General features: G+C 55.7%; 1 protein-coding gene across 15 annotated transcripts in view; it reads left to right on the plus strand.

The window, feature by feature from the left end:
- The first annotated feature begins 4,970 nt into the window (after positions 1-4,970).
- CACNA1C (calcium voltage-gated channel subunit alpha1 C) overlaps positions 4,971-14,710 on the plus strand; it is a 469,540-nt gene continuing 459,800 nt past the window's right edge. For 13 of the 15 annotated variants that reach the window (XM_060306626.1, XM_060306636.1, XM_060306635.1 and 10 more), the window contains exon 1: positions 5,601-6,224. In XM_060306626.1, the coding sequence (XP_060162609.1) occupies positions 6,176-6,224 (49 nt within the window). In that variant the 5' untranslated portion in view covers positions 5,601-6,175. Of the gene's footprint in view, positions 5,019-5,195; positions 5,276-5,600; positions 6,225-14,710 lie in introns of those variants that run through there. The other 2 variants (XM_060306632.2, XM_060306631.1) reach the window with 2 other exon arrangements.

Genomic DNA, 14,710 nt, shown 5'->3' on the forward strand with positions numbered 1-14,710 from the left:
TGTCTCTCCTCTGTAGCATGGGAGACGGATGGCTGTGAAGGGTCAGAAGAGAATGGACAACTTCCGCCCCAGGTTGTCCTCAGACCAGTGTTAAGATTGGGTACGTAGGAAGTTTGAGGCTCTGGAAACTGATTTCATTAAAACCCTTCCAGGTACCACATGGGTTCCTCGTACAAGTTTGAAGATGCCCAAAACGACTCCAAACATTTTCTGAGCCCATTTGGGAAAGTGTCAACGTGTGCTGATTCACCCACATAAGAATAGTTTTCATAAGTAATTCAATATAAATATAGGCATAGGATGTATACATATAGCTGATTCACTTTGCTGTACAGTAGAAACTAACGACACTGTAAAGCAAATGTACTCCAATAAAAATAAATTTAAGAAAACATATTGAGAGAGGAATAAAAAAATATAGGCGTAAATATACCTGTACTTTCAGCAGACTTAAGGAAGGAAGTGTGTTTGGGAGTATTTTGTCTGTAAAATCGGTTGAAATGGATACTGACACTGATTTATCTAGAACAAACAAGAACAATGGTTTTCTACATAAATCATAAATGCTCTCAGTATTCCTCCTCCACAAGATCTTTACGGTTACAACCTTCCCTCTTAGGAATTAGAATCGTTGACTGATTTTTATGGTGATTGGAATGGAAACCAGTTCAACTAGTCAGAACCTGGTGCGTCGCTAACCATATGTGGGGCACACACGGAGCTGCTGACTTACATCAGTGTGTCAGTCAGGATGTGCAATGGTATACGTTGGCAATGGCTTCCAAATTCTTGGGGCTTTAGTATAACAAAAGCTTATTTCTTGCTTGTACTACACGTCCAGATGGGGTCCACGGGAGAAGCTCTGCTTCACAAAGCCACTCTGGGATCCCGGCCGCAGATCCTTCTTTATCTTGTAGCTGCTCCATCTGGACTTGGTGGCAGAAGAGAGAAAAGGCCTCTCGTATCTCCACCTGAAAGTGACACACATCACTCTCCTCACGTGTCACTGGTCAGAACCAGTCCAATAGTGTGTCCAAATACAGGTGAGACGTGAATGCTTCCATGTGGCCAAACAGAATGTTCTCGGAACTAAACTGTAGTAGAAGTTTATTTAGGTGTCACTTTATAAGCAGCGTTAGTCAGTTTGGAAAAAAGTGATTCCCAAGGTTTGGTGACTAATAATAAAATAATGAGGTTATATTCACTGCGCACAGTGATTACAGAAACAGGGCGGAACACGAGAAGGGCAGAAAATTTGAATCTGAAACGGAATATGGCGAAACTGGTAAACTTTGAAGGAATGACGCTTGTCTTCAGGTATGACCTTGACCTAAGGCCTCTCCAGGGGCAGAGCTCGCTCTGCAGGGCAGTATGAAGAGATGGCTGGGAGTGTCCTTCCGTTCAACAGCTCCACATGGCTGTTGAACGGAAGTCGTTTGGCAGGTTAATGACGGTCACCTCTCAGGAGGCACCCTTTTTGCGTAAGCCCCTGGTCTTGGCTTTGCCTGAGTTGGTATCCAGTTGTATTATGGGCACTGAACTCACTGTGAGGGTGGTGATGACTAGTGATAACTTCTCTACCCCCGGGTCTTGGAAAATTGCCTTTCCACAGCTCAGAAGATGGAGTGACTAAGCCAGGTCTGGTACCAAGGTGGAGTCAGTCAGAGGGCATTTGGGTTTTCTTCCTGAGAATGTAAATATTTGGAATGACTCCTGTCTGCGTGGCCTGTATTACTATTCCTGTAGATTTGATACGGGGAAGAGACTGCTGTAGGTTGACCCAAGGGTGTCCCTCTAACAGAGCCCTGGAATCTACAATCAGAACAGAACATCCAAGCGGGGAAAGTGGGGGAGGGGTGGCGGTGGGATATTCCATTGTATACACTGTATACATGTACCACATCTTCTTTATCCGTTCATCTGTCAATGGACATTTAGGTTGCTTGCCTGTCTTGACTATCGTGAATAGTGCTGCTACGAATGCTGGGGTGCAGGTATCTTTTCGAATTAGAGTTCTCTGGATATACACGCCCAGGAGTCGGATGGCTGGATTATATGGTAACTCTATGCTTAGTTTTTTAAGGAAACTCCATACTATTTTCCATAGTGGCTGCTGTAATAATCTCTTACTGTTATCATTTAACCAACCTTTTCTGTTGGACATTTAGATTGTTTCCAAGTTTCTCACTCTTACAAATGAACTGTAATTAACAAATTCATTACCCTCTTAATTGCTTCCAAAGGATATATTTGTGGTCATTTAAGGAATCTTTTCCAGAGTGAATCAGGCACTCAACATACAGTGAGTGTCCCTATATACCAAGCATTATGCTTTGCACAAAGAAAAATGAACACAGTTCTCTCTCTGAAGACATTTAAGATGTAGCGGAAAGGGGGGTGGAGAAAAGGCACATCTGTATCCAGACATTACAGCACACACCACGCGGGAAGAGTGCACACACACAGCGGCCAGGGAGGGCAGAGGGGAGAGCGCCTTCACCAGAGAGTCAAATCACGCCACGAAAGATAGAAAGAGCCCCCTTCTCGGCTCCCGCCATCTCCCAAACCCCCACTCGGAATTCAGGATGGTTTCCGTTTGTCACGTTGAGAATCTGTTCCCTGGAAAGGGAGCACTGAAGGCTGTGTTCCAAAGTTGGAAGCTGAGATATGGGTGCTCATTGCAAGACCAAATATTTTGGAAGTACCTTTCTCTGGAAGGGAAAGAACACGTTTCACAGCTGGAAAGAGAAGTGAAAAACGAAGCTAGAGAGGCATGAAGGTAATATTGACTTGCTAGATTTACACAGTGCCTACCCTGAGAAAAGCCTGGCTGCAAATCCCATCTGTGCCCCTGACACAGGGCACCCGCTCTCAGTTACCGGGCTCCCTGTGAATTCCCTGGGTCACACTTTGCAATCATTTTACTGTCACTTTAAACTGCTCGGTCCCCTGCCCTGCCCCAGCTGACCCTCGGTCACCCCTTTGAGCAGAGGATCATGGTACCAACACGTGTTTGGAGTCAGACCCTCCTGGGCTAAGTCCAGGCTCCGCAGTCTACCAGCTGGATGACTCTGGACACGTAAAATTTCTAAGTCTCAGTTTCCACATCTGTAAAACGGGGATAGTGATCACAACAGTAATACCAGCCTTACCCTTGTATTGAGGACTAAGGGAGATAACGGGGTAAAACACCTATCACAGCCCAGCGCACTCAGCAGCGTCAGCTACTGTTATTATTCCTGTAGTGCAGTGTGTAAAGGGGGGCAAACTGATTTTAATATTAGTTTAAACAAACAGGTGCACGGGTCTCTGAGACACAGGCCTATGATGCACCCTAAAGCTAAATGGAAGCGATATTTGGATTTCTGTCGTTTCTGATTTTCTCTCTTAGCTTGAAAATTGAGGATGAACACACCAGCATGGTAAAGAGGCCAGATTTCTCTAGACCACTGTTCATAGTAGAATGAAGATAACGGATAAAGCCTAATGCGTCTCACAGGGGCCTTTGCATTTTAAGCTGGGGCCCAAACCCTTGGCCAAAGGAATGGGGCTGGAGCGGTGAGGTTTCAGACATGCACGAGGGTGCCGATGGAGGCATTTCGATGCAGGACTGGTGGGATCTCAGGGACCCACACGCTCATTCCACACATATTTATTAACTACCCTCTGCCAGACATTGTTCTATACACTTGACATTTACATCTCAGTGGGGAATACAGACACTAAACAATGCAATGAACGAATAAGTAGACCGTACAGCATGTGAGACAGGGATTAAACACCGATTAAAAAGTAGCGGAAGGGGAGATTGAGAGCGCTGGAGGGGCTGGTTGGGGGGGTCGTTCCAGGCCCTCCGCATATATCAAAGTCCGTGGGCTCTCAAGTCCCTGTTACAAAATAGTGTCGTTTGGTCCACCCACCCCGCAACTCGCGGTTCTGTATCCGCGGTTCTGCATCCACGGCTTCGCAACCCGCGGATACTGAGGTCTGAATGTACTAAGTACGGTCGGTGGTCAGGGTGAACCTCGCTGAGAAAGTGAGATTTGCGCAGTCTTGAAGAAAGTGAGGGGTTCATCAGGTGGGTAGCTGAGGAGAGGGCTGCAGGCAGTAGGGACAGCTAGAGCAAAGGGCTCCAGGGGTGTGTGTGTGTGTGAGAGAGAGAGAGAGGGAGAGGTGTTCCTGGAGAGTCTGGGGTACTGCTAGGAGCTAGTGAGGCTGGGGCAGTGGGAGACCAGTAGGGGAGGCCATAAGAGCAGCTGTACCCGCTGTTTCTGTGGGTCCCTGGAGGCTGCTCTGAGGACCTGGCTTTTACTAAGTGAACTGGGGACCTCTGGGGGGTTTGCGCAGTGCGGTGCTGGGACAGGTCCCTTTAGATGCCATATTGAGAAGATACCAAAGTAGGGGAGGGGGGGTAGACGCGGGGCAGCAGTCTCTGCGGGAACTCAGGTGAGGGACCACGTCGGCTCAGACCTCGGGGTAGCAACAGGGGAACTGAGAAGTGGTCACATGCACGATTCTTCAGGATTTCCCGAAGGACCAGATGAGAGGATGAGAGAGAAAGGAGTCAAGAACGACTCCAGGTTTTGGGCCCATCCGCTGAGATGGGGAGCTGCTGAGGAGCAGGTTTGGCACAGAGAATAGGGAGTTCGGCGTTTGGAAACGTTAGGTTTGAGATGTCCGTCCGCCTCCGAGCAGAGACCGAGAGCGCTGGGTAGCCTGGCGATCAGGAAGAGAGGTCTGGGCTGGACACACCGAGCTGGATGGGCTCCCCCGAGGAGGAGTGCGGATGGGGAGGGGGGGGTGGTCTGAGGGTAGGAAGGGGGGCGTTTTCCCAAGAGGGAGCTGTAGGCACCCCTGCCAGGGCTCAGGCAGCCCCGCTCTCAGGAGCCCGGACCTGCAGGGGGTGCCATGGACCTTCAGTGGCTGCCTGAGTGACTGGGAGGAAGGTTTGCTGCTCCGGGAAGGACAGGCGCTCAACAGATTCCCGCCGGAGTGGCAGAAATAATTAAGAGGAGAAGGTGAGGATATCCTGGTAGCACACGTGCTCGGCGGCCTCGGAGGAATTAAGAAAACCCGGGTCTATTAGTCTGCTCAGACATCTAGGCACCGCTGCCTCGCCAGGAGGCTCCGCCTCTCGGGCCCTCTCTCTCTGCCCCCGTCTCTCCGCATCCACGCCACTCGTGCAACCGCCCTGGTCGTAATCCACCAAACAGAGCCGTGGCGCCGCGGCTCCTTTTGCTGTTTCGCGCAGTGGCTCGATCCGCAGAGACTCTAGGTGGGCAGATGGCCCCCCCCCCCGGAGTTGCGCGCCAGAGGCCTCGCCGCCGAGGGGGCCGCGCAGGACGCGGGGGCCGGGGCGGGGCGCGAGGGGTGTGTCCGGGCGGCACGCGGGCCGAGGCGCGGGCGGCGGGGCGAGCGGGGTCTCGGGCCGGGCTCGAGTCGGCGCCGCGCGCCCCGCGCCGTGCGCCCCGCGCCGTGCGCCCGGCCCCGCGCGCCGCCGCCACATCTGGAAGCGTTCAGAGCGTCCGCCTGGGGCGCGCCGGGCGGGCGGGGCGGCGGGCCGCGGGGTGAGCGCCGCGCTTCGCGCTCCTGCCGGCGGCTCCCTCTCGCCGCCTCCCTCTCGCCGCCTCTGCAGAAACAGCTCCTGCCAGAGCGGCGCGCGGCGCGGCCCGGAGCGGCGGCGCCTTCCTGCCTCCTCGCCCTCGGGACTCGTCGGACCTTCGGGCAGAGGAAAGCGGAGCAGGGCCGGGGAGGACGCGCCGAGAGCGGGCGGAGACGGTTCAGGCCGGCGGCCGGCGGGCCTCTCCCGCCCTGGGGTCCGCGCTCCCCTCTCCCCTTCCGCCTCCTCTCGCTCTGCCTTCCCATTTATTTTTTCAAATGCTGTGGCCGCCAGAGGTGCGGCGCTGAATTCTTGGAAGGGGCCCGGATGTGCTGAGGATGCATTACAATTTCACTGAAGGAGGCAGTAGTGGAAAGGATCAGTTTTTGGTGTTTGATGCAATAATGGGAATCAGGTAATCATCAGAAGGGCAGAAGAGCGACTGCAGATCCACGGCTTCCTCGAATTTTGCACGAAAGCCGCCGGCCTCGGAGCAGGGATTAGTGCAGACCCGCTCGGGCGTGTTTGACATTTCTTCCTCTTTGTGGCTTCTCCTTTTCAAACAATTCTTGGTCCATGGTCAATGAAAACACGAGGATGTACATTCCGGAGGAAAACCACCAAGGTAAGGCTGGACCCCGCCGCCGCGCCCGCCGGCCTCGCCCGCGCGCCCCGCGGCCCCGGCCGGTCCCCGCCGCGCGTCCTTCTCCCTCAGCGGCCGGGGGCCCGCGAGACCCTGGCCGAACCGCGCGGAGCCCGAGCGGAAAATCCCCACCCCTCCCCCGCCCGCGCCCGCGGCCCCCGAGCCGCGCGTCCGGAGAATTCCGGGCGAGGGGAAAAGTTCCCAAGTGTCTGCTCCGGCCTCGCTGGCTCGCGCTCGCCGGGAGAGCCCGACTACCCGGCCGGCGACGCCCCAGCCCGGTGGGCCGGGGTCCTCGCCTCGCCCGGGCGCGGCTGGGAGTGCGCGCGCGCGCCCCGCACCAGGCCGGCCGGCGCCCCCGCCCGGGCAGCGCGCTCCAAGGGGGCGGCTTCGAGTCTTGGCGCCCCTCCCTTCCCCTCTCTCTCTCTCTCCCTCTCCCTGTGGACCGCCGCCCCCCCCCCCCATCTCTCTCTTTCTCTCTCTCTCTCCCTGTGTCCCTCTTCTCCGGCTCACCTACACCCACCCACCTCTTTGCGGCCGCTGACCCCCGCGCGCCTACGCCCCGGGTGTTCTTATTCGCACCCACATGTGGGCTAGCACCTGAGGATGTCAGCGTTTAGAATTCGGGCGGTGTGTGGGCTCTGCTTTTTCATGTTTTAAGGCAATAATAAAAGGGTGTGCCGAGCTCACGCGGCTGCACACTGTCGCCCAGTGTTTTCCCAGTATCTCCATCCTTGGCATCAAGTGTCAGCAGCTCCCCCTGAAAGAAGGAAAGGCTTTCAGGCAACTCCCCACTTCCTGGAAACTTTCTCCCTCACCGCCCCCCCACCCCCGCCGCCCGTATTAACAAGTTATTATTTTTTGGCACTGCTCGGCAATTAAGATTATGATGGAGCAGAGAGGGACGGTTTTGCTGGAGTGTGGCCGCCTCCAGCTCCGTCTCTGCCTTCCCCGTGGCTTCCTCTGCCTCTGGGTGCAGGCTCTCTTGCCTCCCCGTTTCCCAAGCCTCCCTGTTTACACTCTTCCTTCCAATCTCTTCCTTCTCCATACCTGTCGCTGTTGGTCCTGCTACTTCCTGGGCATATCAAGGGATTCTCTGAGGACAGCCTGGTGGAGGGGTTGTCTCCATCCCTCCCTCTCCTTTCCAGCCTCCTCCCTCCCTAGGCCCCCAGCCCCACCGCTAGCGGGCAGAGCCCCCACCCTTTAGAGCCAGAGGCTGCCAAGCAGCTTCCCTGGTCTCCGTCCAACCTGAAACTCATCTCCAGCTTGGGCAGCAGTGGGGGAATTTGGGCCTCTTTTGGTGGAAGGATTGTGTCAAGGGTTGTGGGTTCTAGGGTGAGCCAGGGCTTTGGGGTCACAAGGGAAGCTCTGTCCCTGGATTGCTCTAGCCCGTGCCCCACCCCTACCTGTTCCCCTGTGCCCTTCCTGATGGAGTCGTGGATGGATTCGGAGGGAGGCCAGGAGGGACACAAAAGAAAGGGTGATGTTTGTGAACAGCAGGGATGACTTTCTCCCCTCCAGGCTCCCAGCTCAGTCCAGGCGGCCTTGAGGGGGAGAGCCCAGTGGCCACATCCTCGCTGTCCCTGACAATGGCAGTGGCCTGTGGTCATGATTATTATTCACGTGGTGGTAATCCTCAGCAAATCCTGAACCGTTCGCAAGGCCTCTTCCCCGTGCAGGGCAAACCCCTTCTGGCCCTTTCCTTCCTTCCTTCTGCCCCTTGGTGCCCCAGCGCGCCCCCCCCACCCGTGTGCAGGGAGCAGACACTCAGAGTAGGAGCCGCGGCCCCGTGAGGTCTGTGGGGAAGATGGAGGGGCCGGCAGCAGGGAGCATGGCCGGGCGCCGCCTTCCCAGCCACACGCCACAAACACTATGGCAACCTGGATCCCATTTCTCTCCCTTGAAGCCGCAGTGATTATATAATTCACAGAGCAGTTTTGCCTCCTTTCCCGGATGCGGTTCTCAGGTGTAAGAGCCCCAGGACCCCGGCCTCCCCTCCACCTCCCCGCGCCCTGTCGTTGGCATGGCTGGGTCTTCCTGGGGCAGGAGGGGAGGAGGGTGACGGAGGTGGGTGGGCAGACCTGGAGAAGCAGGGACGTCTGCCGGAAAGGGGTTGCTGTGGCTTCATAACTAATGGGGCGATGAAACGTACCCAGGGGTAGGGTTTCAGGAGCAGAGAGGGAAGAGGGAGCATTGCGCCGGGTGGTGACGGCGGAGTGCAAGGCTGGAGAAGTTGCCCGGGGCGGGGGTTACATCTTCCTCTTCCCGACAGACTCGAGTGGCTCAATGCAAGGCCTTTTGCCCCAGTTTTGCAGCGGTGTGTGTGTGTGTGTGTGTGTGTGTGTGTGTGTGTGTGTGCTGGGGGTCGGGGTGTGGACACGGGGGTCAGCACGTTGGAACAGCCCGCAGGTTCCCTGAGGGCTGGCCCCCCACCCTGGGTTCAGGCAGCGAGGGGCTCGTGAGCCTCCCCTCACCTCCAGCACCCCATCTGCTCTGGTCCCACACCAGCCTCCCGCTTTTCGGGGCTGATTTTCCATTGCAGCCTCCAGCTAGCAAATGAGTTTCTTAATAGTCAACCATTTAACAAATAAAACATCAGAACGTCCCTTATCTGCTGGAGACAAGGCAGAGGGGGGAGCGCGTTCTGGGAGTGGAAGACGCGTTGTGCTTTTCTTTTCAGAGCACTGCTTAGCGATGCAGCAGAACGGTTATTATCATCATAGTAAAGTAATAATAGTCATGATCGGTGGTCAGAGAGCGCTGTTACTGCACCTCAGCTTGCACAGGTTGAAGAAGGCACGACATTAGCTGCTTCTTCTTGGGTTCTGCATGGAGGAGCCCAGAGAAACAGGGCTCTTGGGGTTCCAGATACTGTTCCTAATACTGTTCACATACTTTCCAGGCTATCAGAGTACTATACAATAGAATATATTCCAAGAATCAGTTGTCCCTTATTTCCATGGAGCACATGCTAACAGTATTTAAATGTGTACACACACACACTGAATAAGGAAAAGCTATTTTAAATAGATTGCACAAGAGCCTAGAGCCCTTTGGGGACCCGGTGCGCAGCAGACAGGAATACTGGTGATGCAGCCCTGACACCGTGGCACGTCGGTGCCTCGCCTTGGGTGAACGGTTCTCTACAGGTAGATGCTGCAGGTACAGTAGATGGTGAGCCGTTGGCCCCTGAGTCTCGGGGGTGACTTGGGACTCTTCCTTCTGTTTTCTCTGTGATTTAAAACTGCCCGAGGTGGGTTCTTCTGGGTGTAAGACAGATGCAGAAGGAGACGCAGGGACGTCCTGGGTGGGGGTCTGAGGCCCCTGGGTGGGGGTCTTTGCATCCGCACCTCCTAGCGCGGGCCTTGACGCTTGACGGATGAATGCAGCCCCCAGACCAGAGGGGGTGTGCTTTCTGCCTCTTCCAGGAGGTGGCGCCCCAGGGCTTGGGAGTCAGGAGGGGCACCTGCGGGGCTGGGCAAGGGGGCCGAGGCTCCGCAGGGCACTCCTTGCTGCTGTGCCTCGGTCTGCGTGCCTGCCCCAGGGCGCAGGCCTCCGAGGACCAGAGTGCCCGCCGCGCGCACACCAGGGGCCCCCGGCACGACCCGCCCTCGCCGACCTCTCACCCTCTCTCCGGTAACGAACCCACTTTGGATTCGCCCTCCTGCCGCAGCCTCGCCTTGATCTCCAGCACAGGCCGCATCCTGCTTGCCTGAACCCGTTACGCCCTATATTAACTTCCTCCCCGTATTAATTTTCTCACCAGGGCTTGGTAACCAGAGGGGCCCGGGGGTCCCAGGCCCAGCCTGGGGCCAACCTGGGGTGTGGGAGCTGGAAAGCCTGGCCGGTAGGGTTGCAGAGCTTGTCAGCTCAAAGGCAAGGAGACATTTTCCTAACTTTATTAGGGGAAAAACACAACAACAACTGGGTACACGTCACAGCTGTTTACGAATCTGGCTGCTCCCATGCTGGGTAATGGCAGCAGAGCTCCCGAGACCTGGGTTAGGAAGTAACTGAGATTTGTTCTAACTTTCAGTGCTGTGTTCCAGCTCCCGGGGGTTTCTTTTCTATCCCTTTCTTCGCTCCGCTTTCTCGGTGGTTGTAGCGAGTTCCTGGGTCCGAGAGCCCTGGCCGTGGAGGAGCTGAGAATGTGTGGGCGTGGCTGGAGCACCCTCGTCCTGTCCCTGGGAACCTCCTGCTGGGGTCTGCCATGTGGTGGGGACCAGTCGGCCAGTAGCATCCCGCTGGTCCCCGTGGGGACTCTGGAATCCGCGCTCTGCTTTCGAAATCGGCAGATGACTTTATTTTCCAGGGTGGACTAAAGAAAGCTGATGGACTGTTTGGGGAATACCTGGAGACTTAGCAACTACAGCACTTAGCGAGGTAATCGCACTGATTTAGCCTCCCCCTGGGTTCTGTCCCCACGGTTGCCTAAGTTGATGGTGGGCTGTGCAGAGGAGAGCAGAAGACTGATTTAAAAAAAAAAAAAGCCACGGGGAATTGTGCAAAATATCATGGGGTGAATATTTGACGACATAAGTGCTAAACGTTCTGATAATGAAACAACACTGCCAGCCATGGCTGTCATTATTAAAATAATTTAGTAAACACCTGTTTACATGAACCTCAAGGTTAGGTACTGTACAAAACAAGTAAAAATGACAGGACGCCCCTGGGAAAACGGAGGGCCTTCAGCGCTGTTTCGGAGCCGGGACGCAGGGACTACCCCGCATCCCTGGGGGGGACGCAGAATGGGGGCTGACGTGACTCCTGTGTGTGTGTGGCTCGGGTCCCAGATGGGGTGCCCATTGCTTAAGGCCAGGCCTTGACCTGGGGCCCCGGGGGCCTCGCTGCCTCCTTGCCGTGGGCAGGGGACCCGGGAGGCACAGCTGTGAGCGGGCCTCAGGGGCCGCAGGAGGAGACCCAGCTCCCTGGGGTATCTGGGGGAGCGTGGGGCACACAGCCGCTACTTGTGGAACTGAGTTAATCTAAGTGGGGATCCACGGGACAGAGGAGGGCAGTTTGGGCCCGCAGGTCAGGAGGGAAACAGAGGTTGAAAATAGGCCCTCACTTCCCCGGAGTTGCTGGGGACTTGGCATTGGGCAGAGGTGAGGCAGAGGGGGCCAACCGGCCAGAGCTCGAAATCCCACGGTCCCTTCCCCCAGGCCCCAGCCAGGCCGCCACCGCACGGCCGCTTCACCGTGGTACTCAGGTGCTGTGCGTGTGTGTGTGTGTGTGTGTGTGTGAGTGTGTGTATGTGTGTGAGAGAGAGAGAGAGAGAGAGAGAGAGAGAGAGAGACGGGGCAAGGAGGGGGCGGTTCCACACTCATGTTCTCTGAAGGGTTGTCAGGCAGACCTAGAGTGAATGCGTCCCTTCGGGAATTTACTCTCTAGGATCAGGAGGTTTTATGGGCAAAGGAGCCTGAGGAACAAACTCCGTTTCCAGTTGAGAAGACAGGCTCCTGCAGGGTCACCCAGGAGGGGCGGGACTGGAACCCGGCCTCGGTTCTCCGCCCTCCTGCCACCTCTTGACGTGCGTGGTGCACGCTGGTGCTCTGAACGCATCGACCGGTGTTTCTGGGTAGGCTTTGCCTGGTAACCCTCTTACCCTCTCCGCCGGCCTCCTCTGCCGACGCTGCCCTTGTTCTGGCTGAAGTCATGTCTGAGGTATTAGGTTTGGAAACAGAGCTGGGGGCTGCCTCTCACTGGGAGGATTGAAGAGTCATCTTAGACAACAGGGTAAAGGTTCATACGTGTCCACAGGAAACCCCTGCAAAACTCAGATCACTGTTCTGTCTGCGAACGGACGTGCCTCCAGGCCTTTTTATTTGCTCACTTCCTTTCTGCCCCAGTCAGGGCTCATTTCGGCCCCTGAGGGAGAGGCCAGGCTGGGCTGTCGGGCTGCCTTGGGGAGGGGTTGGGGGCTGTTTGTGGACCGGCAGACTTTGCATAGAAACCACAGGGCGGGTGGACGTGCAGGTGAACTGCAGGTAGAACAGGTAGAAAGCCCGGGGCGGTCAGGCTGCCGCGGCCAGAGGCCAGGCTGCCCCCGAGTCTACCAAGGTGTGGGAACAAAGGCTCCCCTGCTCCCTTGTCTGGGCTGGTCCCCTAGGACCCCTCCTCTTCCCGGGACGTATTTAGGTAAGGAGAGATCTAAATTCGGCATGGGAAAGGGATCATCTGGGGCCTCCTTCCGACGTTCCCACCATCCCCAAGCCTTTGGCATCTGACCTGATGCTCCCAGAGACCGGAAGGCCTGTGAGGCTGACCTGGTCTCTAGCTTTAAGACAGGGCCTGCGCCCGACTCACTCTCGGAGGTGTAGCCTCTGAGATCCCTGGAGGAAGCCACCATCGCAGAACACAGTGTTGCCACAATTTCATGAAATATTCAAGCTGCCCATTTGCCAACAGGGGTTTCTTTTAATACACTCGGCTACGCGTGGCGCTGCCCGCTGGAAACTAGCTGAAGGGAAAATAAAATAATCTTGTCTCCTGTCTTTTAGAGAAGCAAGCCAAAACCCAGACAGTAAACGAATGTTCTTCCCCGTATTGCCTGTGGGCAGAAATGTTGAGAAATGTTGACTTGATTACTCAATTAAGCTCTATTTACTTTGTAACCATTGTGTCATGTTCAGTCATTTATATATTTTTCTCCTTCCAAGATAAGCCATGTTGGGCTAAAACCTTTCAAAGGTGTTAGTTAGCAAAAGTAAAGAAAAAAAAAAGAAAGAAAGAAAGAAAGAAAAGTAAATAAGGCCACACCTAGAAGATGACTTGGGTCGCAGTCTTTGACTCTCTCTCTGAGCGTTTCGAAGGAGTCAGGTCTCCTGCTTTTCATCCGTAGAATGGAGACAGTGATCCTTAGCCAGCCGGTTTTGGCTTTGCAGGGCGGCCGCGAGGCTCCGCATGGGAGGGCGAGTGTAAATCACTGCATGGTGGCAGCTCTTCTGAGCTCTTCTTGAGTCAGCGGGGTCCCAGGACTGTGGGACCAGCCTGAGGGTCAGGACCCCGGGAGGCAGGGCTTCCTCACGGCCTTGGCACGTGGTCCCCGCCTGCAGCCTGAGGCCCGGGGTTCTGCCTTCTGAACTGGCCAGAAGTCCTCTGCTGGTCCAAACATGCGAAGATAGGGCCACTGAGAGCAGGACGCAGCCTGGCGGGCCACTCAGTCTGTCCTCACTTTCCAACATGAATTCCCCAAACCTAAACGTCACTCCTCGGTACGGGAGGACAGGCTGCCTGGCAAATAGAACTTTGCTTCAAATGTAAACCTTGGCTTTGGAAAGTAAACTACTTTTTAAAGGTACACAGCAAAAGTGCTGGTAGTCTGTAGGTAACGGGAGGGAGCAGCTCCATCCGGCATCTTAAGACACCAAGCAAAATAGGAAAGGGCTTTAATTTCACACCTTAAGTGACAGACTAGCCTTTAGTTTCCTGAAGCAAAAACAATCTCATCGTCAAAAAGCGTGCTGGGAGGGCTTCCCTGGTGGTGCAGTGGTTGGGGGTCCGCCTGCCGATGCAGGGGACACGGGTTCGTGCCCCGGTCTGGGAAGATCCCACATGCCGCGGAGCGGCTGGGCCCGTGAGCCATGGCCGCTGAGCCTGCGCGTCCGGAGCCTGTGCTCCGCAACGGGAGAGGCCACAGCAGTGAGAGGCCCGCGTACCGCAAAAACAAAACAAAACAAAACAAAAAGCGTGCTGGGAAACGTGCGTTTCAGTTTGCACCTTGCTCCCCTCGACACCCGCCTCCCAGCCTCTGGGCCTGTGACCTACGGGGCCGACCACGTTTTTATTTTTATTTTAAAAATAATCTGTACTGCAGGGCAGCGTCCATCGTTTTGTATTTGTAGACGGGGCAGAGGCAGTAGCTGCCACGTACCGGACGTCAGCGTGTCCAGCATTGCGTCCTACGCCCGTCCTACGGGTGGGTATTAATGACATGTTTCAGATGAGGAAACCAAGGACCCGTGGTCTTGAGTAACGTGGCCAAGGTCATCCAGACGCTGTTGGAGCCGGGAATTAAGTTCAGGTCTGTGGGACTTCCCAAGCATGTGCTGTCTCGCTTCTCTCTCCACTTGGGGCTGAGGAAAGATGACCTTGAGCCAGCCTGGCGGAGCCTGGCTTGGATTTGCTCTGTGAAAGCTCCGGCTTCTGCTGGTCACTGTGGTGGACAAGTAGCGGAACGCTGCTTCTGCCCCGTGGTCGCTCCACACACCTCCCCTCCCGCCTCCTCCTCTAGCTGTGCATTTGTCCCCGAGGTTCCTGCCTGGACCCTGCTTGGTCCTCAGATCCCAGTGGGGACCTCCATCTGTCCAGCCTTGGCTTTGAGACGACCGCTTCGTGGCGGGGCCTCGCTTCACCACGTTCTTGGAACGTCTTCCCAGTAACTCCCTCCTGGAAATAAGGCCCTCCATTCTCCAACGAGGTTCTCATGAGCTCGGGGCCTGTCCTTGCAGGCTGAGCACCCTGACTGC

This window comes from Globicephala melas, chromosome 10, assembly GCF_963455315.2.
Source record: "Globicephala melas chromosome 10, mGloMel1.2, whole genome shotgun sequence".
Taxonomy (NCBI): Eukaryota; Metazoa; Chordata; class Mammalia; order Artiodactyla; family Delphinidae; genus Globicephala; species Globicephala melas.